The 25,621-nt window shown below is 35.7% G+C and overlaps 5 protein-coding genes and 1 long non-coding RNA gene across 10 annotated transcripts in view; 4 read left to right on the top strand and 2 right to left on the bottom strand.

The window, feature by feature from the left end:
* Window positions 1–620: 620 nt before the first annotated feature.
* On the top strand, window positions 621–4,032 carry LOC138319904 (uncharacterized). Its single transcript, XM_069263020.1, has 3 exons — window positions 621–839; window positions 2,415–2,582; window positions 3,192–4,032. Exons 1-3 carry the CDS (start codon window positions 659–661, stop codon window positions 3,473–3,475), a joined length of 633 nt encoding a protein of 210 aa, XP_069119121.1. The 5' UTR covers window positions 621–658; the 3' UTR covers window positions 3,476–4,032.
* Window positions 4,033–4,757: 725 nt separating this feature from the next.
* LOC138319905 (uncharacterized) lies at window positions 4,758–8,227 on the top strand. Its single transcript, XR_011208041.1, has 3 exons — window positions 4,758–4,948; window positions 6,142–6,273; window positions 7,031–8,227. It is a non-coding gene; the product is annotated as an uncharacterized lncRNA (long non-coding RNA).
* A 640-nt stretch (window positions 8,228–8,867) lies between these two features.
* Window positions 8,868–14,179, bottom strand: LOC138319906 (C-type lectin domain family 17, member A-like). The gene is made up of 5 exons (XM_069263022.1): window positions 13,672–14,179; window positions 12,761–12,845; window positions 10,044–10,129; window positions 9,726–9,813; window positions 8,868–9,627 (listed from the first exon to the last, which is right to left on the bottom strand). The coding sequence occupies exons 1-5, from the start codon at window positions 13,987–13,989 to the stop codon at window positions 9,407–9,409; spliced, it is 798 nt and encodes a 265-aa protein (XP_069119123.1). The 5' UTR covers window positions 13,990–14,179; the 3' UTR covers window positions 8,868–9,406.
* Window positions 14,180–15,362: 1,183 nt separating this feature from the next.
* Window positions 15,363–18,735, top strand: LOC138317514 (uncharacterized). The gene is made up of 2 exons (XM_069259242.1): window positions 15,363–15,439; window positions 16,474–18,735. The coding sequence occupies exon 2, from the start codon at window positions 16,527–16,529 to the stop codon at window positions 17,526–17,528; it is 1,002 nt and encodes a 333-aa protein (XP_069115343.1). The 5' UTR covers window positions 15,363–15,439; window positions 16,474–16,526; the 3' UTR covers window positions 17,529–18,735.
* On the top strand, window positions 17,915–20,113 carry LOC138317210 (perilipin-4-like). The gene is made up of 3 exons (XM_069258761.1): window positions 17,915–17,918; window positions 18,322–19,374; window positions 19,512–20,113. The coding sequence occupies exons 1-3, from the start codon at window positions 17,915–17,917 to the stop codon at window positions 20,111–20,113; spliced, it is 1,659 nt and encodes a 552-aa protein (XP_069114862.1).
* Window positions 20,114–21,167: 1,054 nt separating this feature from the next.
* LOC138317515 (brother of CDO-like) overlaps window positions 21,168–25,621 on the bottom strand; it is a 201,007-nt gene continuing 196,553 nt past the window's right edge. For all 5 annotated transcript variants that reach the window (XM_069259246.1, XM_069259244.1, XM_069259245.1 and 2 more), the window contains 2 exons: window positions 24,721–25,213; window positions 21,168–24,394 (listed from right to left, as the gene is read on the bottom strand). In XM_069259246.1, the coding sequence (XP_069115347.1) occupies window positions 24,243–24,394; window positions 24,721–25,213 (645 nt within the window). In that variant the 3' untranslated portion in view covers window positions 21,168–24,242. The remainder of the gene's footprint in view (window positions 24,395–24,720; window positions 25,214–25,621) is intronic.

The following is a 25,621-nucleotide window of genomic DNA, read 5'->3' on the forward strand; positions in this document are numbered from 1 at the left end:
ACGGCGAAATCCATATATATATGTACAACGTCCCGAAAAGATAGACCTTGGTACCACCTGACCGTTGGTGGTGGATCTTCGAACTGGAATCATCTGTTTAACAGAAAACTTGCGATAGTTTTAATGATATGTTAACTTTCCATTGCAGTTCAACATCATCTGTCACACCACGACTTTCAGAATTTTTAGGTAGGTATCTCTTTCTTCCTTTATTGTTTTCTATGTAATAGAAAAATCTGAATTTCAAAGTTTTTTGTTATCTGTTTCGTGTTTTTATCTCTTCACAGAGAGAAGGATGCGTATAATAAGAAATATTTCTTCTGTCAAATTCGTTATCTGGCTGTTTCTGCAAGGTATGTACATACAAATTTAGCATTTTCAATATTTTTAAAAAGTTAAAAGAAACCGATTGTTTAAAAAATTGATTCACTCCAAGACAGATATGTAAATGGTGGCTGATTTTTTTACTGTGGCTATTGTGCGTATAGTGATTAATGTGACAGTGCGACATAGTGGAATTCAGACCCAATAGTTATAACGGATGTTATAATATGTTTATGACACAGACAATATCTAGAAAATCCCCTGATACCACCAGTGTTTTTAATTGCTAGGCGTAAGATCGGATCTGAAAAGGTATGAGTTGCTGACAGTGAATATGAACCTGGACCAACTGACACCTGCTTTAGTGACAGGAACAAAACCGAGCTTAGTAGCCTGTATCTTCTACTGCGAGACGACGCCCGACTGTAGATATCTGTACTACAGCCAGACATCAGAGGAATGCATTCTCCATTCGAAACGAAAATCTATCCTGAAAGCTATCAATCTATGGCGATGTGAGTATGGCAGTTCTTGCATTACACAATTGGTTGATATAACAAGAAATGAATGGAGAATCAAACAATGCGTGATGGGCATGAATAAAATGATAAAAAGCAATGTTTCGTATTTCCCGATCGACTGGTTCCATTCTCTTTGTCCATGTGCAAATATTGTTTGATTGAACTTAATGTCATATTACCTGTATATGATTGTCTGTATGTTGGTATATGTTTGCCTTGTAATAGTGGAACTTCTATCGTTTTTAAAGATGCTCCACCGCCGACAAAGCATGAATGATATTCATCATTTGAACAATAATTGGCGTTTAATCGTGTATATATATGACTAATTAGCACAAAAAAAAAACCATGAAATAATTTAGTTCGCTTTGGTGCATGCGCAATCATTACTTCATTCCATATATGATATAGTGCCACGGAATTTTTTCGGGATGCAATTAATTATTTTTCCTATTTTTAACTTGAAGTAAAATAAGAAGTTTAAACTTTCAATGGTGGTAATGGTCTAAAGTAAGTAACTTTCATAACTGAAGAAAAATACTAAATCGTCTGCTCCTGTTTTTGATAGTGTAAAAACACCATTTGTCAGCGGTGGAGCATCTTTAAGTGATATCTCCCTGAAGCATACTACCAAAACGTCTACATACATGTTAAAATATAAATATTTGCCAGGGTGTGGCGCTGGCGATCAAAACGCGGTGAACAGGCTAATGTTAAAAAATTGTATAAACACTGCACACAGACCAATTTTCTTCAAACTTTGCACATTGAAGGTACAACTAGTTACTTCTCTAAAATAACACTACATTTTTGTGGTTTTAGAAAAGTCTCTGAAATATTGGTGTTCGTTTTTATTACAACTGCCCGCAGAAACATGTCAAAACGTGATATCCTTTTCTTTATTCATTGATAATTTGAGTATATCGTATGCTTTATATCTGAGCAATTTCTTATTCGAAATAATTATTTTTTATAAAAAAGTAACTTCTTGGGGAGGGGGGGGGGGCGAAAACGAAATTTTGCTATTTGTCATGTTATCTCATCAAAAGGTGTGTCCGTCCACAATTTTACCCTGCATTGAAAATTCTTTCTGGGCATGTTTTACCTATTTCTAAATTAGTTTCAAAATTAATATCGGGGAAACAGAGTTGTTCATATACTTAGCTATGCATTTCTAGATTTAAGATTTTAGTGTCCGTTTAAGTGAAAATTAGTGTATAGTAATAATATGGTAGGCTAGATATGATGGTAAAAATAGATATCTGTTTGTATGATTAGATCAGCTTCGATTTAAGATCAAAATGTGTTCAAAAAATGGGACGAAGGGTCCCCTTGTCACATTCCTAGAGCATTATAAGAAAACACCATTTCACGCTCTTTATGAACCACACTTAAAGTAATGAAATTGAAAGATATCAGAGCGTGGCCGGATTTTGCAACCCGCCTTTTTTAAATCTTCAGAAGAGCAAGGGTAACTCTAAGAAAACATTTGCGAAAATCAAAATGGTTTTATCAGTTTCACTTCCAAGATGTGTATTGATAACAATGATTTTGTCCTTTCCCGTACAGTGGCGTGTCCCAGGGGCGATTACCGTTATGATGATAACACAGGAACGTGTGTTAAGATATACACCACTCCGACACCCTGGCAGGACGCCTCGGATCTCTGTACCGCAGAGGCGGGACATCTCGTAACCATGGATACATCCCAGGAATATGATAACGCCGTCTTCAAAGGTAACGTCTTAATTACAGAGAAAATCCATGTTTTCGGCATTAACACACCAAATATCTGTTTCCCAGAGACCAGCCAATAAAGCATCGTAAATATCTACTACTAACATAGGATTTCTATGCATTCGTTAATTCTTTCATTTCATTAAAACAACTCATATTAACTTTTAGACTAAGTTTATTTCAAATAAAGAAGACAATATTATAACGCAATTATAATGCATCGCTCAGAAATCAAAGCGATGAATAAGTATCGATATGTTAAGACACAGATAATCGAAAGTAAATAATCGAGTAGAATAGTGATATATGTATGAAAATGATATTGATATTTACGTAAATATATTCAGACAGATATATCGTTTATGTTAATAAGCCATGTTTTATGTAATCTATCGAACTTTGTGGATAGGCGCATTATAGTAGGAATCTGTATTTAAGCCACCAACAGATAATTGCCATCAAAATATATCATGGCGGACAACTCTAATTTTTTAATGAATCATAAAAACGCATTTCTTGTTTAACACGAGCTTATTATAATTGTTGCTCTTGACTTATTTTTAATCAAATAATTAAACCTTCTGTCTTAAATTACCAATTTTGATTTAGATTTTATAGCATTAACGGCCTGGGTAGGAGCCAGAGATGATGAAACCGAAGGGGTCTTCCGCTGGCTAGTCACTGATGAGGACGTCTTACCACAACTTAATGCGCCCTGGGGCACAAACCAGCCAGATGGTGGACTAACTGAGCAATGTCTTAGTTTAGTGATTAAAACATCATCCAGCACCGGTCAGAAATTGAATAAAAGGAGATCAGCAATAACGGGGACGACTACAAAACTGTACGACGATGTGTGTACGACACCGTTGGCGTTTATTTGCGAGCTATGACTTAAAAATACCGCCAAAATGTTCCATTGTTCTCACCTTTACAAGGCCTTTGTCGTGTTCTCTGTTTTAAAACATGGTTATGATGTCATCTTTTGTTGTCACCAGTGCTTAATTTCAACTTTTGTTCAAGTATTTGGTCTTTCTGTGGATAAGTACACCTCTCGCTGTACTTTAGTTTACCTGGAACTGTAAATTAGTTTCAACTAATCTACAGACCCAGATAAATGGATGTTCAGCAAAAGGTACAGTGTAACATAGTTCACTACATGCAACATTGTGAAACCTATGAATAAGCAGGACTCAAATTTACAGGGTGTTTTCAAGGTGTCGAAAATGCACCGAGCTATCGTATCGACAGTCATAAAAAAGGAGACAAAATGGTGACTGCTTTGAGTTCAGATTCTGCTGAAACTGTTGCCAAAAAAGGTCATTCAACTATCGTGCTTCAAAGGCGGTATTTTATAAGAAACTTTTTATTAAAGTGATCACCTTCTGGGGTAGCGATGACTTTTCATTCAACGAAATTGATTGTAGTTTTGTTTGTAAATATTATTACTGTAAAGCAACTTGTTTTTGTCCGTTTTTTGTCTGCGGCTCCATAAACCCACAAGATATTGAGAATAAAGTTTATAATCTTATTTGAATAGGTCAAAGAGGTACTTATTCGGCATAAATTTCCTTGCTTTGACTTTTTTTCACAATAAAAACAAACTCTGGTGTGACGCATTGACATCTTAATTGAGTTTTGCCAATAACTGTGCCGCTTTTAAAATCCCGTGAAAACATTCTAGAGTATGACGTCACAAATCTTTCAGTCTATGCAAAAATAACCTCAAACTTCTATCCAATAGTGTAACATATGAAAGTACATTATTTACAAAATGAATAAAGTAGTATTAAATAAAAGATAAGTAAATTTAAGGAATGTTAAAAACGTTGTATCTTTGATAGCGTATTCTTATTACTAAGGCCTGAGAGAAATCCTGGTGGGAAACAAATAGGATACAAACCTCCTCGTTACTTTTGGGTGATAACATTGATCATCCAACTGTATCTATTTTGATTGTATTTAGATGTTTTATTTATGAGAAATTGTTCATGAAATAAGGTATCAGACGGTTTCAATAGTGCATCTTCATTAGTTTATGAAGTGTATACCAATGCGCAGTGCACCCAAATTTGCACACTGTAGATAGATGTTTTCACATACCATTTAGTTTTAAGCGGACATGTTTGAGCTGACACACGAATATACCACTACCTATTGAATAGACTCCACAAACATAATGACCTGGGGCCAATGTACCGTGTTGCTTTCTCGTTGGCCGCCCTAGGGGTTTCCGTGGTTATACAGCGACGAACGTGAACTCTGGACTGATACTCCTAATATCTCATTAAGGTGGATATTTATCATATAGGCTGGTATATATGGTTTTTAAAACGAACATCCGATGTCATGAATGAGAAATGAAGGTAAGTTTATAAGAGTGAAATCTTGAAAAAAATGTGGTATTTAACAACTACAAAAAACATTATGAAACCAAATTCCGGAATAGGATAACGTAGTATATCATATGGTAATGATAATGAAAACCATTCTGAGCATTGGAATCTGAAATGACAAACCTTGGTGTTAACACTGGATATTATACATGTAGCATGTTGATGGGTCGATTTAATATATCGGACAAACCAAAAATAATATCGACTGATGACAAAGTCCCAGATTTATATTGCTCTCGTTTTACGCCATAAATCATGGATTGACCGACATCAACTTGCTAAAATAGATTAATAATTCTTTAAATGAAATGAAATCAACTGTACATTTTTGTTTCTGATAGACAGTGACGTTAATGTATTCATCTGTGATGCATCCATTATGTTTGTCACAAACCAAATAAACGGTAATGTAACATTCAAGATGAGTTCATGAAAACTATAGCATTTGCTGCAAGTACATATCATGTCAACTTCAAAGATTATAAAAATATCGTGTTTATACTAAAATTGCAACATGCTATACAAATATTTACAAATAGAAATACATATTAAACAAAACATGATAAAACAAGACATGGAACAAACTTCTAAATGATTTTCTGTGTAGAAAGTTACCAGCTTTATGGTTTAACATGCTTCCTATTCCACAACATTATAACACATTCTTTAGTTATTCAAGCATTCAGATCGTTATACAAAGTGTAATAATATTAGTAAAGTCTCGAGTATTACATCTCTGTATAGCATAGACAGGAGGCACATTAGGTACATATACTGATATAGTAGTGTATTTTAAATCATGTCACCAAGTTTCGCCGTGTCAATCAGAACCCGGAAGTAGGACGTTGATTTAATATTAGAAAAGGAAGTAAATATTGCAAACGTCTGTTATTATAGGAGGTTTTTTTATGAACACCACTATAACATAGTTATTATGTTTTGATGTACCCGGGTAATTTGATGACATTTAAATGATAAAATTATTAAAAAAAACCTTCTTACGGATGTTTTATAACTATCCGAGGAAATTCAATAACATCAACATAAATTTTCCTACAACCATTGCGTTTTCTAACGCTTCAATGCAAATATAAAACATTGCTGTATAAACAATTCAATTAGGAAACATTCCCAATAGGCAACTATTACCTGTTTGATTGCAGAACCTATGCTTTGATGATGTCTACTATTTATAAAGCCCTCAATAGATCACGAACGTGAGGAATTGTTCAGCATGAATCTCCTGCTTTTGCTCATCTTTGGAGGCTTGTATTTCTCGCCTCTATCAGACCAAGGTAAGTGAGTGGTACAGTGTTTTGACATAACATTGTGTACCAATGTCTGACTGATCTATGTTCATTAAGAGGCCTGACTTCATCGCATAATGGGCAATGGGTGAGAATCAATTTGTATTTCAATTAGCCAGACACTATATTTTGATACAATTGTAAGTTTGTGTTTCTTTATTAGCTTTATTGACAGCTACTTTAACAAATTTTTAACAAATGTGTAAAAGTATGTCACCCTCTCTTTTAGTTTCCAACCTTCCTACTCTTTATCACACAAACACATGCTATATAATCATTACAAAAACTATTGTAGATGAATTTGTTAGTGACAATATTTTTCATATGTTTTCAAATATGTTTTCCAAGAACTACAATTACAATTACTACAATTATTGTGAAAAAATAAAATAAGTAAAAAAGTAAGAAAATGTATATATAGTCGTATAATTAATTAGGCCATAGTTGTGTTGTTTCTGTTTTGCTTCCACATGTGTATTAATAATGTGAAATGTGTACCTATGCGACATATAATATACTGTCGACACGACCACCTTATAATATCATTAATGATAGTCATTGTTTTATAATTATAATGTTTCTTGCTGATTTGGAAATGATCTTTCTACATCATCTTTCTTTACAAAGAAATTTAATAATTATTTAAATATGCAGACGTGAAATGAAAACTAAATATATTTCAGCAGTAGGTTTTGAGCCATAACATAACGCGCCCACTGATTGTCCTACATGTTTATATTTACAGAACAGTTTGAGGCTACAGCCGCCATTACTGCAGGGACGTTATTATTTAACATCGAGACGGCGAGTTTGTGGCTGCTTCTCCGCTTCTTGAGATTCGATCCGAATGTAAAGCAGTTCTCCAATGATGTGATGGAGGAGACGGGCGTGACGTCATTAATGAGAAGCCTGGGATTGCCCTCCAAGGGCGGTTCAGGCACCATGAGGCCGCCCCCTTACGCGCCGTATGACTACAGTGGACTGCCCCAGTCTCCGTACATGTACTTCTACCACTAGTCTGTAATCGTCACGACGGTGTCAGGCTAGTATAAACTTTATAGACTTATTATTGTCTATATACTTATATGTAATTAGATACTATAGACGTAGGGACTTTGTATGAATTTCCAGCCAATGGTCTGTATATATTATCAAAATATATATTGGTCAAAGAAGTAGTATAGTCCGTAGGATACGAATGCTAACAGTGTGGACACAGTATTTCTCCCATACTTCACAGGGATATTCCGTGGTTGCTAGGGAAAAGATATCTATCTTACACAGGGGGTGTAAGACAGCTCACACGCGCTAGACAATAACGTGACGTCATCAATACATGCGGCGCACATTGTAGATGACGTCATCAATTTTGATACATAACGACGTTTCTGCGATAATGGCGCGATGAAAAAGCTGGAAACTAAATGGAATTTCATCATTTTTCTGCTATGTATGGGAGAAAAAGAATCTTACATGGGTCTGTGAAGTGGACAGGGATATCTCAACCCTCCTGAAAGATTTTGTCCGTCAACCCTCGGCAAGCCTCGGGTTGACCAGCCAAAATCTTTCACTCGGGTTGAGATATCCCTGTCCACTTCACAGACCCATGTAAGATTCTATTAGTCCATAATGTAAACAGCATACTATATTTTTGCATTATGTTATTGTTTTTTAACGTCTTTTACGAGCAAATTTGTTAATTTTTTGGTCTTGATAAAAGGGCAAATCTACAAGAAACTTTGACAATACATTATCTTTTCCACACAGTTGGAATGATTTCTTTGCTCCACATCTATAATACATATACATATTTGACCATTAGTTAGAAATTCGCCTGTGTCTGAAGTCACAACCTTTGCGACTGAGAATTCTGTGTTGTTTTATTTTAAATTTGCCTAATCTGTCTGTTATTGCATATTAAAGAAGATGTTTTGAATGTCGATCACAATGTTTTAGTCCATAATTTCGCAATCAACTATTTTTGTACAGCTGTTTTAATAGATATAACAAAAACTGAATGAAAATCGTATGTATGCCATCTGTTTAACATACATATTCTGATTATCACACCGTGTGAACAGAGGGGTTACAAGGATCTGTATTTTAACCATTTGGCATATATCTGTATTCATTATGTGCCCCTGGTCTAATAATTAAATACCTTTTAGTATTTTCTTTATTATATACACAAATTATTCTTAATCTGAATGGCATGCACACTAAATCCAGTTGGTAACATTAACAATGTTTGTTTTAAGTCTTCCTATCTATCCCAGTTTTTACCTCCGCTCATAACAATTGAATTACTCAAAATAGTATCAGATTTTTGAGATTATGATGAAGCTGATTCAGAATGTTGACAGAAAACTGCTAAATGTACCATTTCTTAATTATAGTAGCTGTGAAATACCTATGGGAAAAATGTTGAAAAAAATGAGATTAGTCTGTTCCCTAAAACATGTTTTTGAAAAATTCCTACCGACCTACTATTTTTGGCCTTGAAAATACTAGTAAAACTACTCATCTTCTCATGCGCGAAAAGGGTAATGGTATTAACAACACATACTGAGATGACAGTGAGATATGGTAATTTATTCAGAATTCATATGAGCAAAACGCTTGATAGCGATAGCCTTTTGGTGGTGTTTCGGCCTTTTTAATGAGATATGTCATTGTCTTTACTGCTTTTTCACTACGGAGACATTATGGATATCCGTACTACGTAATGACAACCTTTTCAGGCGGTTAACATAGACATCATACGTTGCTCTTTATATCTTCTATTTAAACATCCAGTACAAATACCGGAAATGATGTTGTGTCATTTTTGTATCATGCTATTTGGCTATAAATTAATCCATATATTTTAAAATTTGATTATTAATATTAATATATAAAAATTATTTTGATTACTTGCTGAATCACATGACTGGACCTTTCCTGCTTCGAAAGCTCTTTTTTATAAACACGTGCATTGCTTACATGTATCTACAATCGTATCGGAGAACTATGGAATAATAGGATTTTCTTCAGTTCTTCGTTACCAATGAATACGTTGTCCTGACCCTACAACTGCACCATTGTGTAGGTATGATAAACGTTGAAATCCTGAAATAATGCCTTACATGAGCTGCTTCTCACATAAGTATGCATACGGGACCCGGCAATCAATATCCACCCAATACCCAGAATCGTTAATTGCACCGCAATCGTCCTCAGGAAGGCGACCACTGGGATTTCCTGGTGCCCAGCGAGAAAAACCTATATAGGTTCCGCCCATACCCCATGTCCAGTCTCCCTCTTGGTCGATATCGTTGGCTGCTATCAAAACAGTAGGTAGACCTGAAACAAAAAACAAAAATGACGACCATCATGGACTAATCGAATAAATATCAACACGACCACAAAATCCTCGAAGGTACAGTACAATGAATACTTACCACTGCCCCTAATCAACGTATAGCAGAAGTTACTAACAAAAGCAGTATCCAAAAGGGCGAGGGACCCACCGAGGGAAACACAGTCTGTCTGAAACATAATGTAGCAGCAAGGTCAGCGTGGATGCAGGAATTATTGGTATTTCCTATTCATACGATACTGAGTAATATGGAATATATATAACCAGTGTATCGTGACAGGGTGTGAGGGCATTGAAGAAAAATAGTACATTGCTTCACTTTTTAGATATTAGGCGAATATGATTGAGTTAACCACGGTAACATTGTATACATGTGCTATTATAAACAATATTGTTTTACCTTGGCCTCTGTCCAATTTTTCTTTGCTGTAACCAACTTGTAACACTTATTCTGAAAAGGCTGCCAGTCAGGCGGACACGTTAACTCTACAAAACCAAATAGAATACTATTGAAGATATAGATAGTACATGGTCAGTGTCTTCAAATATAACCTGAATTTGATACAAATGTGTGAGCTACTTTTCCGTTCTTTTTATCCTGCAGCATGTACATAAAATAATTTGTATATTTTATTGAAAGACGCCAACAATGTTGCAAATATGTCCGTCTTCCAAACAACATTTTGCCTCGGAAGTATGTCATTCGAATAGGAATTCTAAAATATAGCTGTTTTTCTGTCAGTGCAGAATACAACATAATATATGTGGCAGGTGTATACCAACAACATCAATACTATTTGCAGGATAAATGACAATTAAGTTCCCCCAACGGAGAAGGGGAACTTATTGTGTTTGCTCCGTTCCTTATTCTTCTTCTGGTTCTTCTTTTTCCTTTTCCGCCGCACCTTTGTCTGACCATTTTCTCGAAAATTATAAATCGGATCGCCATGAAACTTTGTGAGGTAATTTCTGGTGACCTGTTTGTTTCATTTTTTCCGATCAGCATCCAAGATGGCCGCCATAGCCGTTCATTGTTCAAAATTGAACTGCTAATAGATATTTAACTACTGTGCGATTTGCCAGGAATCGGATTCAGTATGTAGTTTAAATCAGATTCTAAATTTTTAAAGTGAAAAATACCAGAATTATGAGGAAAAAAACCAAATTTTGTGACTGTTTCAAATTTTCTAAAACCATAGTCTTGCATTCTCCAGACCCTCGCCGCATTGAACGAGAGTCTGGTCCGATTCGTGATTGAATTTTGCGACCGGTAGAGGGCGCGCTGAAACGGAATACAAATTCTTCGTGCGTTAAAACAGCATACGATTAAATGGTTTTCCACACCCTGGACACATGAATAACACTTTAGGAGTTACACGTATCCTTCAAGACAGTAGAATGAAAGCGAATCTACAAAAACCTTGTGCACAATGTGGAACGAGTGTTCCGTTACGGACTAATGCACGTGGTTCGAACCATCCGAAAATTGCACCTGGACCTTACCGAATGCACTAACAGCCATTGCAAGATTGCAAAATACAATTTTCTTTCAAAACATTTTACTTAAAAAGTGTTGACTTTCTATTTGTTCGCAGTATATATTAACTTTAAATGACATTTAAAAAAAACATTTTTTTTTCTGCTGCGAAATAAAATCATTTACCGGTAAAACAATGCCACGTCATTTTTCAGGGGAGGTCACTCTTGTCAAATAAGGTGCTGTGGAAATTGGAGGAACTTTATGTGACGGCACCCGTCACAATTAGATTTTGTTATATAGAGCGTTCGTCATTTTAAATTGTGGTGTATTTGCCACAGTAACTCACCGGACATCAATAACACAGATATAACAATGATATAACAATTAGTTAGTAAATACACTACATAAATGATGACAATGCTATGTTTCGTGAAATAGGGGATTGCTTTTGATAAAAATGAGTTACGTGTTTGATGTAATATCCTCGTAGGAATTGTATTTCTATTGCGTTAAATTCGTATGGTCTTTTATATTGCTCGACCAATAACTTAGATCAGCCAAGGAGCACACGTTAGACGCCATCTTGTTTTAGAAATATATTTAAAATTGATCCTATAGACTCTAAAAGAAGTCAAAGGCTTTTTATTGATGTCTGAAGGTCGATTTTGAGTTTCAGTGATGTCTGAAGATCGATTTTGAGTTTCAGTGATGTCTGAAGATCGATTTTGAGTTTCAGTGATGTCTGAAGATCAATTTTGAGTTTCAGTGATGTCTGACGATCGATTTTGAGTCTCAGTAATGTCTGAAGATCGATTTTGAGTTTCAGTGATGCCTGAAGGACGATTTTGAGTTTGTGTGATGCCTGAAGATCGATTTTGAGTTTTAGTGATGTCTGAAGATCGATTTTGAGTTTGTGTGATGCCTGAAGAACGGTTTTGAGTTTTAGTGATGTCTGAAGATCGATTTTGAGTTTCAATGATGTCTTGAGATCGATATTGAGTTTCAGTGATGTCTGAAGATCTATTTTGAATTTTAGTGATGTCTGAAGATCGATTTTGAGTTTTAGTGATGTCTGAAGATCGATTTTATGTTTATGTGATGTCCGAAGTTCGATTTTGAATTTTAGTGATGTCTGAAGATCGATTTTGAGTTTCAGTGATGTATGAAGATCTATTTTGAGTTTCGGTGATATATGAAGATCGAATTTGATTTTTAGTGATGTCTGAGGATCTATTTTGATTTTTAGTTATGTCTGAAGATCGATTTTATGTTTGATGTCTGAAGTTCGATTTTGAATTTTAGTGATGTCTGAAGATCGATTTTGAGTTTGTATGCTGTCTGAAGATCGATTTAGAGTTTCAGTGATGTATGAAGATCGATTTTGAATTTCAGGGATGTCTGAAGATCGATTTTGAGTTTGTATGATGTCTGAAGATCGATTATGAGTTTTTGTGATGTTTGAAGATCGATTTTGAGTTTTAGTGATGTCTGAAGTTCGATTTTAAGTTTCAGATATTCGATTTTGAGTTTTAGTGATGTCTGAAGATCAATTTTGAGTTTGTGTGATGTCTGAAGATAGATTTTGAGTTTGTGTATTTTGTTGTCGGTGTTGATACTCGGTTAGTGTCCGTACGTACCCACACAGACAGGAGTCCCACTCTTCAATACAACACACCTCTCCACTTCTGTACAGACATGAGTTCCACATACACCTGCCAAATCCTTAAAAACAACCGATTTTAAGCATTATCCAATATCCATTACCGAACCAGATAATTTCATCTTTGAAATTTACCAGGGCCAGTTTCATCAACAGTTCTTAACTTCAAGGAATTCCTTAGCATAAAATTCATTACAGAAACGAAGAGAAAAAAATCTTAATGAAACTGAAACTGGGCCCTGATTTATTACTAAAATGATACCATGTCGCGTTAGATACGAAATTGTGTAAGGTACGGACGCTTTTCTGCGAGAGTCCATTTTTACAGGAGCATACTGGCATGCTTGCATTAAGTATATTTATGGATTCGTTCAAACTCAATAGAGATTTGTAATTTTACTCCCTTTCATCAATAAAACAGCGAAAATAGGGATATGTATTTTGATAGGATTCGCATTGTTTTGGGGCCATATGACAGTAAAGCTTAAACTGGAAATGCTTCACTTGATTTATTGCCAAACGAAAGATCTTTAAATTGAATTCTAGCAACAAATTATAGGTGATTCTGACCAACATGAACTTTATAAACACCCATAAAATACAGTAGTATTGATAGAGTAATATCGTTTGCTTTCATTCTTTGTACAATAGGTTGGTATTGTAGGTCTTATGAAAATTATCTGTCCGATGCATTATGTCATTGGGAAAATTCATTTCGCTAACGAAACCAAGAAAAAAATATCAAGAAACAGTTTATCCTGCAAAAAAAAAAATGCTTTGTTTTTGCAATGTTTACCTTTTCGGAAAAAACTGATTGCATAAGCCTTACGTTTGCTTGATTTTTTTATATGTTTTTTACCTTAAAAAACCCCAACATATCCTACTTACGTTTGCTTGTGGTAAGTGGTCCCTGCTACCGGAGATATAATTAAGGTCGCTCGTGGTAGCTAACACAGCCGCTGCCCCGCCAATAGCACAGGTAAGGTGCGTCCGGTGGTAGGTAATCGCCTTACACCCTTGCTGTATCAAACACTCCTTGAAACAACCTCGGAGTGAATAGGACTGTCCATGGCGATGTACTTCTCCCGTCAACTTCAGCCCAGGGAGCAAACTATAACGTATGTCCTCGCCGAATTCAAAGCAGGTTGAACCCTCAGTAAAACGTACATATATGAACATAAATAGCGTAAGTATGAAAAGAGACATATGTACAGGGGTATGTGGGATCTATCAAGGTTAAATGAAATGTTTCACACGTGGCTTGTTAAGATATGAAATTGTGAAAAAAATCTCGGAGTAAATCATCCAACTCGGCGGGTCCTAGTTTTCTAGTCCGAGTAATACTCTAACTGTAGGCTTCTTCAAACTGTCGGTCTAGATAAAAATCATTGTCGACATGACTCGATAATCAAAATTGAAAATCGTATAAGTTCACGTTAGCAATATGTCGTACAGCAATATCCGGTTTTACTAGCAATCATTTGTTCAATTTCCTCTACACACAAACATTACCACCTGTGATATTGTCAAACCAAACTAAGGGATATTTAAAACCGATAATTAAACGTTACTAAGACACTTTTCTAAAAACAAAAAGAGCAGCGGTTTTTAAGTGGTTCCATTTTTGCGACGTAAAATAGGATGTCAAAACTGACTAAGGATAAAACAAATTTGTTTTAGCTATCTAATTTCATTTGCAAGTTTGTAAGACCACTTATAAAGGCATTTATACACAATTTGACTTGTGTATAAAGATTACTGTGTACAAATAGATAATTTTTCCTAGTTCCATGGGTGGTCTACATAGACAGGGTTGACTGTGCAAGGATGTTAGTCATGTGTTGGTACCTAGGTAGCTAAAAAGAGTCGTATATAGCTGTACACATCATGTGTGCAATGTCGTCGTCAGATATGGAGAGATTTCCAACTTTGTGAGATGTAAATACGCCTACATTTGTACACATATATTTCTGGTAAAGTATTGCAGAGGATGTTGTTTTTATACGAAAGTTTGATCTAACAATTGCTAAGACCTGAATGAAGTAGTTATTGTCTAATGGCCAGATCACAAAAAATCGCGAAAACTTGAATCGTTAAAGAAATTGATGTCCCAAAAAATATTAAAAAAAGAAACAATAAGGTGGAAATGGTAGATGTTTTGCTTCTGTTTTAAAGAGTCGTATATAGCTGTACACATCATGTGTGCAATGTCGTCGTCAGATATGGAGAGATTTCCAACTTTGTGAGATGTAAATACGCCTACATTTGTACACATATATTTCTGGTAAAGTATTGCAGAGGATGTTGTTTTTATACGAAAGTTTGATCTAACAATTGCTAAGACCTGAATGAAGTAGTTATTCTCTAATGGCCAGATCACAAAAATTCGCGAAAACTTGAATCGTTAAAGAAATTGATGTCCCAAAAAAATATTTTAAAAAAGAAAGAAACAATAAGGTGGAAATGGTAGATGTTTTGCTTCTGTTTTAAAGCAAACAAATTATTGCGGTAATGTTTTTGGTCAGAGTCATCTTTCCATTAACATACAGTATGGTATTGGGCACTACTCGGCTGTCGTAGTTTGCGGAAACTCGACTGTAAAATGTGTGTGACAGGCATATTAGGTATGTTGTAGCGTCACCGAGAAACACCCAAGGTGAGTGTTTAATTACTATGTTTTATGTTTGTTAATGTTATATATCTGATTTTTGTGTTTCGTATCATAAGGTGTAAAATCATTAAACTGCTGATATCTCTCGGCAGACTCAACTTTGACATATATGGATATCAATATACTCAGAACTTATTTATTCTGTTTTATACTAGCAGGAAAGTGCGTTGTTAGTGAAATAATTACACAATATAGTGAATTTAGGAAGTAGAGTTTTCCGCTCCCAGTGTCGACACTTCTATTTGGAGTCTAAATCATACCAATAACTGGTTTACGTAGTTATATATCGATCTGGACAGGGCAACATGCCCAGTCGTGTATTGTAAAGCTGGGATTTTTAAATGTCTCCTGTACAAGTTAGGTGTACCTTTGTATACACAACGCATGATACGACAGCACAGAATGGCAAAGCCTAATTTACGTTTTTATACATTATGTAGACGGAGTCCACCAAACGTTCAAAGAGGTTTGAGACGGGTAGCGCCCATACTTTATGACAATCTAAATTTACCTTCTTGCTCCCTATAGATAGTAGATCTGGAGTTAGATTTACGCCACACTCATACCATTGCACCCCGGCCTTAAATTGGAGTTAGATTTATGTCACACTCATACCATTGCACCCCGGCCTTAAATCTGGAGTTAGATTTATGCCACACTCATACCATTGCACCCCGGCCTTAAACAGACTCATAGCTTTGAATGGGTATTCTCCTCGTTTATTTTCCCCAGCGTTTAATTGATTGTTGAAGCGACAGTTTTACCCGGGATGTTACCATTGAGTACTATATATGGAAAATGAAAATCATCTGGTTTTGTTTTCAAATTAAATCCTTCTGGCCGTGTATGAATAACACATATTAGGGTTAGTTGGATTTATATCACTTTCCATTCAAAGTTGTTTTTTTAAATGAATTTCACCTTCTATATAAAGATTTCTGTCATTAATATTATTCCTCTCGTCTATATTTTCTGATTTCTTGTCAATAATTAATGAAATGTCGATCATTCCATTGCAGACGTCGTTTGCTGTGATGTTGGCGTCATTCCAAGGACTTGTTGAAAATCCAAAATGGCGACACATCACCTAATGAGACAATCCTCAAATCATCATGACGAATGTCCAACATGTCGCCGCCGAGCAGCTCGAATGAAGCGCGAAGAGGTGAAACCTGCACCAAAGAGAAAACCACCGCCTAAAACAGCAAAAGGTAAAAGGACAGTCATTACTCCTAAACCGATAGGGACGGTTCCTTCGCAGGAAAGTGGGTTTATCATTTCTCATATCCACGCATTTTCCCAGGACCAAGCGTATGTTTGGCACTACAGTGAAAGGAAAGTGTCAGTGATGAATAAAAGTGGCAGAGTAGAGGAAACGCTCAAACTGGACACAAAAAGTGACGTCATCGACATTTCTGTCGCTCCACAGAGTGGAAATATATGGTACGCATGTGCAAACGGAGGGGTATTTGAAATGTTGAAAAACAAGACAGCCGTCAATAGGTTTAATCTTGGATTTGAACCACGCTGTATGTGTCTGTCTTCAAAAAACAAGATTCTAGTTGGAATCGAATGTAACATGTTAGTGTTCGACACAGAAGGCAATGCTGTTACAGATTTTCAAAAACTGAATCCGGGAGCTGATTTCATCGAGTTTTGTCCAAGTAACATAGCACAATGCCCTTACACGGACGTCTTTTGTGTTTGTGATTTCTTCCATCATTATTTTGTTCTTCTGGACGCGTCACTTAAGATCGTTTGGTGGTTTCGCGAATCTATTGTTATAGACGCTGGAGGCGTTGCCACGGAGACTGGATATTCCAGTCCGGACCTGTTTTGGCCTCACACGGCAGCGTTTGCTAAGGATGGAACTATTATTGTTGGGAACAAGGGAGATAACAATGCATTGATAGCCATATCACGTGACGGTCACGTGCTACAGGTCATTTCGAGGGAGGAGGACGAACCGTATGCTCTCTGTCTACACAAAGACGGACATTTGTGGGTAGGACTTGACACAAGTCTCGTCAAAGTTTATCAGTTGTCTGGGAAACAGATCACAAAGTCTCTGTAGCGTTCCTCTTAAAGTTACAAGTATAACTTTGCATACATGTATACATCTCTCAGTGGAGTGCGTGGTCATCCACAAAATACATACACATGTCTTTTTTTATGCCTGAAAGAACTTATCAGTGATGGAGAATTGAATATAAAATGGTGAAATCCAAACACATTAAACGTCTACAATAAACAAAAGGAATGATACAAAGGGACCGTTGGTCAAGAATTTGGAAACTTTCGTTGGAGTAGAAAGAGTAGATTTGTGCCAAAATAAAGAAAGGCACATCTACAGAATTTACCAACACATTGGAATTGACAGACAATGCTGTACAGTCCTATACGTGACTCGTTACGTATTTCTGTTCAAACCTTTGTGTGCTTTTATTTTGCTAAATTATTATGGGCAAGAAAATTTGCTGATTAAATTGCTAAAGGTGTTTGGTTGTTGTTGGCAGAGACGAAAAACAAATAATAGGAAGCATCGCACCGACTCGGAGTTCACTTGCTTAAATTAGAATCGATTTCCCTATTTCCTAACCTGTAATATCACAAGGTGGCTTTTTTGCTAACTATAAGGTAAAAGAGAAGTTTATGATTTCCATATATCGAAATGAAATTGCTATGAGAGAAATATTTATAGTCACGAAAACGAGAAATTAAGTCTCCAAATATATCTAGGTCACTGATATACTTCTGTCCTACACCAATCAATGCTGACGTTATTATTCCATTCTTATTTTAGACTTGATCTGGGCGAGATCTGCAAGGTCTGTGTCTTACTCAATCAGTGGACGTTTACACTACAGGAACACTAGGTTCCGTTCTCTTGTCTCTTACTCAATCAGTGGACGTTTACACTACAGGAACGCTAGGTTCTCTTCTCTTGTCTCTTACTCAATCAGTGGACGTTTACACTACAGGAACACTAGGTTCTGTTCTCTTGTCTCTTACTCAATCAGTGGACGTTTACACTACAGGAACACTAGGTTCTGTTCTCTTGTCTCTTACTCAATCAGTGGACGTTTACACTACAGGAACACTAGGTTCTGTTCTCTTGTCTCTTACTCAATCAGTGGACGTTTACACTACAGGAACACTAGGTTCTGTTCTCTTGTCTCTTACTCAATCAGTGGACGTTTACACTACAGGAACACTAGGTTCTGTTCTCTTGTCTCTTACTCAATCAGTGGACGTTTACACTACAGGAACACTAGGTTCTGTTCTCTTGTCTCTTACTCAATCAGTGGACGTTTACACTACAGGAACACTAGGTTCTGTTCTCTTGTTCTCTCTTACTCAATCAGTGGACGTTTACACTACAGGAACACTAGGTTCTGTTCTCTTGTCTCTTACTCAATCAGTGGACGTTTACACTACAGGAACACTAGGTTCTGTTCTCTTGTCTCTTACTCAATCAGTGGACGTTTACACTACAGGAACACTAGGTTCTGTTCTCTTGTCTCTTACTCAATCAGTGGACGTTTACACTACAGGAACACTAGGTTCTGTTCTCTTGTCTCTTACTCAATCAGTGGACGTTTACACTACAGGAACACTAGGTTCTGTTCTCTTGTCTCTTACTCAATCAGTGGACGTTTACACTACAGGAACACTAGGTTCTGTTCTCTTGTCTCTTACTCAATCAGTGGACGTTTACACTACAGGAACACTAGGTTCTGTTCTCTTGTCCCTTACTCAATCAGTGGACGTTTACACTACAGGAACACTAGGTTCTGTTCTCTTGTCCCTTACTCAATCAGTGAACGTTTACACTACAGGAACACTAGGTTCTGTTCTCTTGTCTCTTACTCAATCAGTGGACGTTTACACTACAGGAACACTAGGTTGTTTCTGTTCTCGTAGGTCTCTCTTACTCAATCAGTGGACGTTTACACTACAGGAACACTAGGTTCTGTTCTCTTGTCTCTTACTCAATCAGTGGACGTTTACACTACAGGAACACTAGGTTCTGTTCTCTTGTCTCTTACTCAATCAGTGGACGTTTACACTACAGGAACACTAGGTTCTGTTCTCTTGTCTCTTACTCAATCAGTGGACGTTTACACTACAGGAACACTAGGTTCTGTTCTCTTGTCTCTTACTCAATCAGTGGACGTTTACACTACAGGAACACTAGGTTCTGTTCTCTTGTCTCTTACTCAATCAGTGGACGTTTACACTACAGGAACACTAGGTTCTGTTCTCTTGTCTCTTACTCAATCAGTGGACGTTTACACTACAGGAACACTAGGTTCTGTTCTCTTGTCTCTTACTCAATCAGTGGACGTTTACACTACAGGAACACTAGGTTCTGTTCTCTTGTCTCTTACTCAATCAGTGGACGTTTACACTACAGGAACACTAGGTTCTGTTCTCTTGTCTCTTACTCAATCAGTGGACGTTTACACTACAGGAACACTAGGTTCTGTTCTCTTGTCTCTTACTCAATCAGTGGACGTTTACACTACAGGAACACTAGGTTCTGTTCTCTTGTCCCTTACTCAATCAGTGGACGTTTACACTACAGGAACACTAGGTTCCGTTCTCTTGTCTCTTTTTCTGGTCAATCTGGTCAAACGACTTCAAGTTAACAATTAATCAACCCTCAAGCTCCTTTATCCCAGAAGTCATGAAAGCCAAAACATTTGTATGTAAAAAACACAAGAGAAAATCATAGTTGTAATTTAATTTTTACTGTTTGTCTTTATGTACAATGACGACTGTTTAAACTCCTGGCCATAAGGACATTTATGAACACAAATGAAAATGACATTATTTTCTCCCGCTTTCCTTTCTCCCCTAGACCCAATCTCCAAACACATGTGACCTTAATGCCCAGACCGTTCAAGCTCATATACTGTTTTGATTGCTTACTCAGGAATTATTTTCAGAATGTGGCAAATCTCTGAATGCAACCAGGTTTGATGGATTTGATGAAGATAAGTGCTTACATAATTTTGATTGGCTACTTTAGTAAAAAATAAATTGCAATTGCGTTATAACTGAAACATTGTATTTTGTTATTGGTAATCATTTTAACTAATCTCTTATGACTCATCAATATATAGGTTACTGTATGATTGGTTGACAATAAAGTATGTTCTTATCAGGTCTCTTGGCTACTGTAGTACACATTTTGTAATGCCTCTTGTGATTGGATAATCAAGTGTCATTTTGTGACATATTATTGGCCAATGGGCCTAGGGAAGAAAATTATTCAGGAAGGTGTAGAATTATCACATTTAGCATTGCACCAGATACACTCCTATTTCTCTCTCCTTTCTCTCTCATCCTAACCTCTCAGCATCATCATCAGTTTTCCTGTAATCATTATTAGCACTTTTCAATTAGCACTCTTCCATTTATTACAAACTTGTGACATTGGTTGGTAACTTACAAAATCAAAAGGTACTTATAGCAATTTTATAAGAATGTATAAGTTCAACTGTTTCGTTTTCATGCAAAATTCCTTATAACTATCTAATGGTCAGTTATTATCTGAAACCATAAAGGAAAACCACATTTCATTTAAACATTATCAGCATTATTGTATATTGCAATTTTGTACAAATTTTCTTATGCCAAAATAGGTATATCATCATACAGTATGAGGAAACGCTTCAGATTTTTTCCCCCCCCCCCCCCCCCCCCCCCCCCCGATTGTCAACATTATTTAAAAATCTTTGGTCAATCTAGCCATGATAAACAATTGGTAATATATTTTTAGGCTGAAAAGGTTTGGGACAAAACCATACAAAATTATTTTGGTCATCTTAATTATATTTTTGTAAAGTAATTATACACAAGGCCAATTAAAACCAGCATTGCCGTCTTACTCAGGTTTGGAACTCTAATATTAACACAGTACTAACCTCTGATAAGTCAGGTCACACTGCTTCCTCCTCACTCACAGATACAACACACAAATACTGGCATACCGACATACACAGCCACATACACGCCCTATATACCATTTGAATCAGTCACTTGAGCTTGGGAAGTGAGGAGAAATTTATTGTGAGTGAGAACAGAATGATAATAGTAACTAATAAATTGTTTTAAAGGCACAATTTCTTATCAATTCCAATCTATAAAATACAAAATAAGATTTGAAATATATAGCCATAAAGCAAAGAAAAGAAAATTATTTTTTCATAGGCCTCAATAGATTCATAATATTAGGACAAAGGGGAGTAACTCTCATAAATCACACAATATTTGGTGAGAAAATAAAAAAAAATGTCTGTTTAGGGTTACCTGAACGACCCAAATTTTTTACCCCGACCCTAAATTTTTTTTCACCCTTTTCTATGAAAAAAATATTAGAAAGTTGGGATTTCGATCTCAGACCCTGGTTCTGGCCATCATTTTATTAGAGTGAAAAACACCAAAAAAAAAGAAACAAAACAAAAGATAAAATTCCTCATCTCTTCCCAACTCGAAATCTATCTCAAACATCACAACATATCTTATTCATCAGCTCGTCTCCCATGCTTTTGTACATCTCACACAATCATCCATTGCACGAGTACACATACTTGTATGACATGGACCTCGGCAGTTACATAAGATACGATAAATACAACATGATTTTTGGGACACATATGGATACCATTTCATATTTATAGTTTATTAAGTTATGTTCAGGTGGGTCATCATTATACAGGATAATACTGAACAATGTTCTATTTACACGATATATAACAAAATTAACTTAAGAAACAAATTGGGTGAAATTCTCGTTTTTCAGAATAAAATAATGAAGAAAAAAATGAACATGGTGCGTCTTGTATCCTCTTTGCATTGAGCATAAAGATACAATAATACAAAAAAGAAACACATGAATTAATATCTTATAAATGTTTTGTAATTTACCCTTGTGGATGGTGTTGGATGGCGCCGGATACGTGGGTAAATGGCGTCCGTCCTAGACCACAGTATATATACGACCTAATACATACACGAATATAACTGATTACACAGTGTGTAACGACAGTCTGTCTCCTCGACTCTCAACATCTAATGGATTTCACTCAATACAAAACAAAATCACAGACTAACTTATAACCAGATTAAATGTAATAGTGCTGAGGGATGAAACAGTATTTAGATTAATGGTTAAACTGACAGGCTATATAAGTATGTTGACTTCCCCCAACTCATTCCTACAAAAAAAAAAAAAAAAAAACAAAAACAAAAAAAAATCTACTCTTATAATCTAGAATTAATCTTATTCGTCATCGACAAAAACCTGAAGAAAATGCTTCCAAAGTATGCTTTATTTCAAAAATGGGATATTAAAAATTCTATTGATAAAAAAAAATTAAAACATTAAATATTTGCAAAATCTACTTGGTTCTATAATTTTTGTTCTAATTGTTGTACATATAGAAACTGTCTGTGTGTTAACTTTCTGAATATTCCTGCCAACCAAATATTAAAGATTTGTACCCTGATGAAAACAAAGAATTAAGATGTAATTTTCTGTCAAACCAACAGATCTAAATATTGATAAAAAAAAACATACAACTATGAACTTGTCGTTGATTTTAACATTAAAGAAAATTTCATCCTTCAGCATATTACATCTTATCTGTATATACATTTGAATTAAATGAAAATATCTTCACTTCAACAAACAAAATTTATATTTTGATTAGCAAGTTTACCTTGTTTTTTTAACTTTACGTTATTATTTTATGACAAATATTAATAGAAAGCCTTGCTTCAATAGCATATAAATTAATGCTGGAATATTTCATAAATTATTATGAAATTTTATCAAAGTTACTTCCTGGCAATTTATCAGTATGTGTTGATGTTCGAAATCTTGTAAAACTTTTTGTATCATTCTTAAAATTGTACAAGATTTGTGACAAAATATTCATAAAGCTGTATCAATTTTAAAAAATAAATGAATTTTTCAACATGATTTTATGTTATTTGAAAACACCTCTTAAAATCTCATGACAATGAAAGAGTAATTCAATACAGCAAATTGACCAAAAAGTTTCTTTGCATTTTCATCAAAATAACAATAATTGTAATTTCTAACTATTATTATAGATCTGGATGAAATAGAATGATAAAAAAGATTCACAGACTTAGTTAATCAACACTTTGATCAAAATTTTTGGCATGTAAGGGAAGTAACTCCAAGTATAATTTTTGTATTATTTTGGCAGTTAGGAAATGAATAATTATATTGCCTGTTACATATAATTCATAACAATAGTTTGATACTTTTAACGACTACACACTGTTGTATTTTTTAAATATCACAAAAACATGTACCTATTTTTGGTGTGCAGAGAAAAAAAAGAAAAATTCCTTTGGCAGTTTTTTTCTCAATAAAATTACAAACCATCATTACAAGACACAGTCTTGTATGAAATCTCTCTTGTGACAACAAAAATCCTGAGTATTTTGTTCAATGTTCATCTACCCCTTACTCTATGCAGTCTCACTCCACGCCTTCTCAGGGGCAGGTGTATGCAGTTTTGCATGAGTACACATTACCAGCTCAATTCTGGCTCAAATTCAACAAAACGAAAAAAAAAAAAAAATCTTCTCGTTATTTCGTGAAAATAATCAACACATATCTAAATGCCACACTTCTGATGACATCATATCTTGAGGTGAGTTGGCATCGAAAAAGTTGTTTTGATACAAAACTTTGACAAACAAATCCGTCTTTGTGTCCATTTCACATGACGAGAATTTTGTGTCAGACGCCGTCGCACCTATCGGGACAGTCGAGGTGCGCGGCGCGATCAGTAACATAAGTCCGTACAGGAGAACAATCACCTCCAGTACTATGGCTAGGACTGTGGCAATCACTTGTTACTTTGTTGAAGGTGGAAAATTCTATTGTTCCTTCTGAAATGATAAAACAGAATTATTTTTTGAAATTTTGTAAATTAGGATTATTTAAATAAAAATAAATAATGAAAAAAAGAAGCTTAATAAACAATGAATTGTAATAGAGCATCTCGGAAGACATATTCATGTATGGTTTTTTTTAATCAGTAATTTCAATTCTATCAAATCATTATCAAAGTATTTTTTGTGAAGTTTGTTATGTTTTTAAAACATTTTACATGAGATCTTTTGTTTAAAAGGGTTCCAGATCCTTCACAAAAAATCCTCCCCTTTCATTCAGATTTAACACTATTTAAGAGAGTACCCAGTACACATGTACCCACCATTGCTGCTGAGGTCCGTATTGGTAGCTTGATCTCGTGTCATCTGTTCCCGAGCCTGAGCTCTCCGTCGTCTTCGTTTCTGTTTGCCCGCACTTTCCCCATCAACACTATTCACAGTAGAACTGTCATATGAACCTCTCACAACACCATCACCCTGAAGGTGATCACATGACCTAGCCAGCTGGTCACATGATCGATTTGAATTTGAATATCTCCCTGGTGAATCCGAGTGAAATTGGTCAAAACAGCTTGGTACGTTACTAGAGTGAGGTGACGGGGGGCAGGCCGGAGCTTCCCCACCTCCCAGGGAATCAGGGCTCTGGAGGGGGCAGCCCTCGTCCCCAAGTGAGCTGGACTGTTCTAAACAGTTGTCCACCTGTTCCATACCACGATGAAGAGACCTATCCATACTCCTGTTTATCTTGTTAAAGTTATTGTCACTACCACCGGAGTGGTTTGGTATTGTCCCGTTGGATATAAAACTGCTTGGGGGCTGTGGGAGAGAAAACATGGTGTGGTCACTAAATCACACATTTACAGAATGTGGTCACTATATGTATAGACAATATCTACAAATATAATGAATATTTTGTTGTAAAACATTATGTCAATTTAGCCATTTTTTAAACTCATTGAAAATAATCTCATTGTATTTCTTAAGACTTCTTATCCTGATACGCTGAAGAACCTTATTACCCACCAAATGCTGCCATGATTTTCAGAATATATTTCTTCCAAGTTTTCAAGTTATTGAATGTTCTAAACTTTGAATGGAACGAATGAGTTATTGGAGTGTATACAGGAGTGAATACAGGAGTGAATACAGGAATGAATACAGGGGTGAATACAGGAATGAATACAGGGGTGAATACAGGAGTGAATACAGGAATGAATAAAGGGG

Source organism: Argopecten irradians, chromosome 3 (genome assembly GCF_041381155.1).
Source record: "Argopecten irradians isolate NY chromosome 3, Ai_NY, whole genome shotgun sequence".
Lineage (NCBI taxonomy): Eukaryota > Metazoa > Mollusca > Bivalvia > Pectinida > Pectinidae > Argopecten > Argopecten irradians.

Excerpts from the sequence above, each read along its gene's own strand:
- LOC138317514 (XM_069259242.1), top strand. The coding sequence starts at position 16,527 with ATGGCGACACATCACCTAATGAGACAATCCTCAAATCATCATGACGAA.
- LOC138317210 (XM_069258761.1), top strand. Across the intron at positions 19,375-19,511 it reads ACTAGGTTGTTTCTGTTCTC|TGGACGTTTACACTACAGGA; the intron begins GTAGGTCTCTCT and ends TTACTCAATCAG.
- LOC138319904 (XM_069263020.1), top strand. The coding sequence starts at position 659 with ATGAACCTGGACCAACTGACACCTGCTTTAGTGACAGGAACAAAACCG. Across the intron at positions 840-2,414 it reads AGCTATCAATCTATGGCGAT|TGGCGTGTCCCAGGGGCGAT; the intron begins GTGAGTATGGCA and ends TTTCCCGTACAG. Across the intron at positions 2,583-3,191 it reads TGATAACGCCGTCTTCAAAG|ATTTTATAGCATTAACGGCC; the intron begins GTAACGTCTTAA and ends ATTTTGATTTAG.
- LOC138319906 (XM_069263022.1), bottom strand. The coding sequence starts at position 13,989 with ATGTCTCTTTTCATACTTACGCTATTTATGTTCATATATGTACGTTTT. Across the intron at positions 9,814-10,043 it reads AAAATTGGACAGAGGCCAAG|ACAGACTGTGTTTCCCTCGG; the intron begins GTAAAACAATAT and ends ATTATGTTTCAG. Across the intron at positions 9,628-9,725 it reads TACGTTGATTAGGGGCAGTG|GTCTACCTACTGTTTTGATA; the intron begins GTAAGTATTCAT and ends TTTTTGTTTCAG.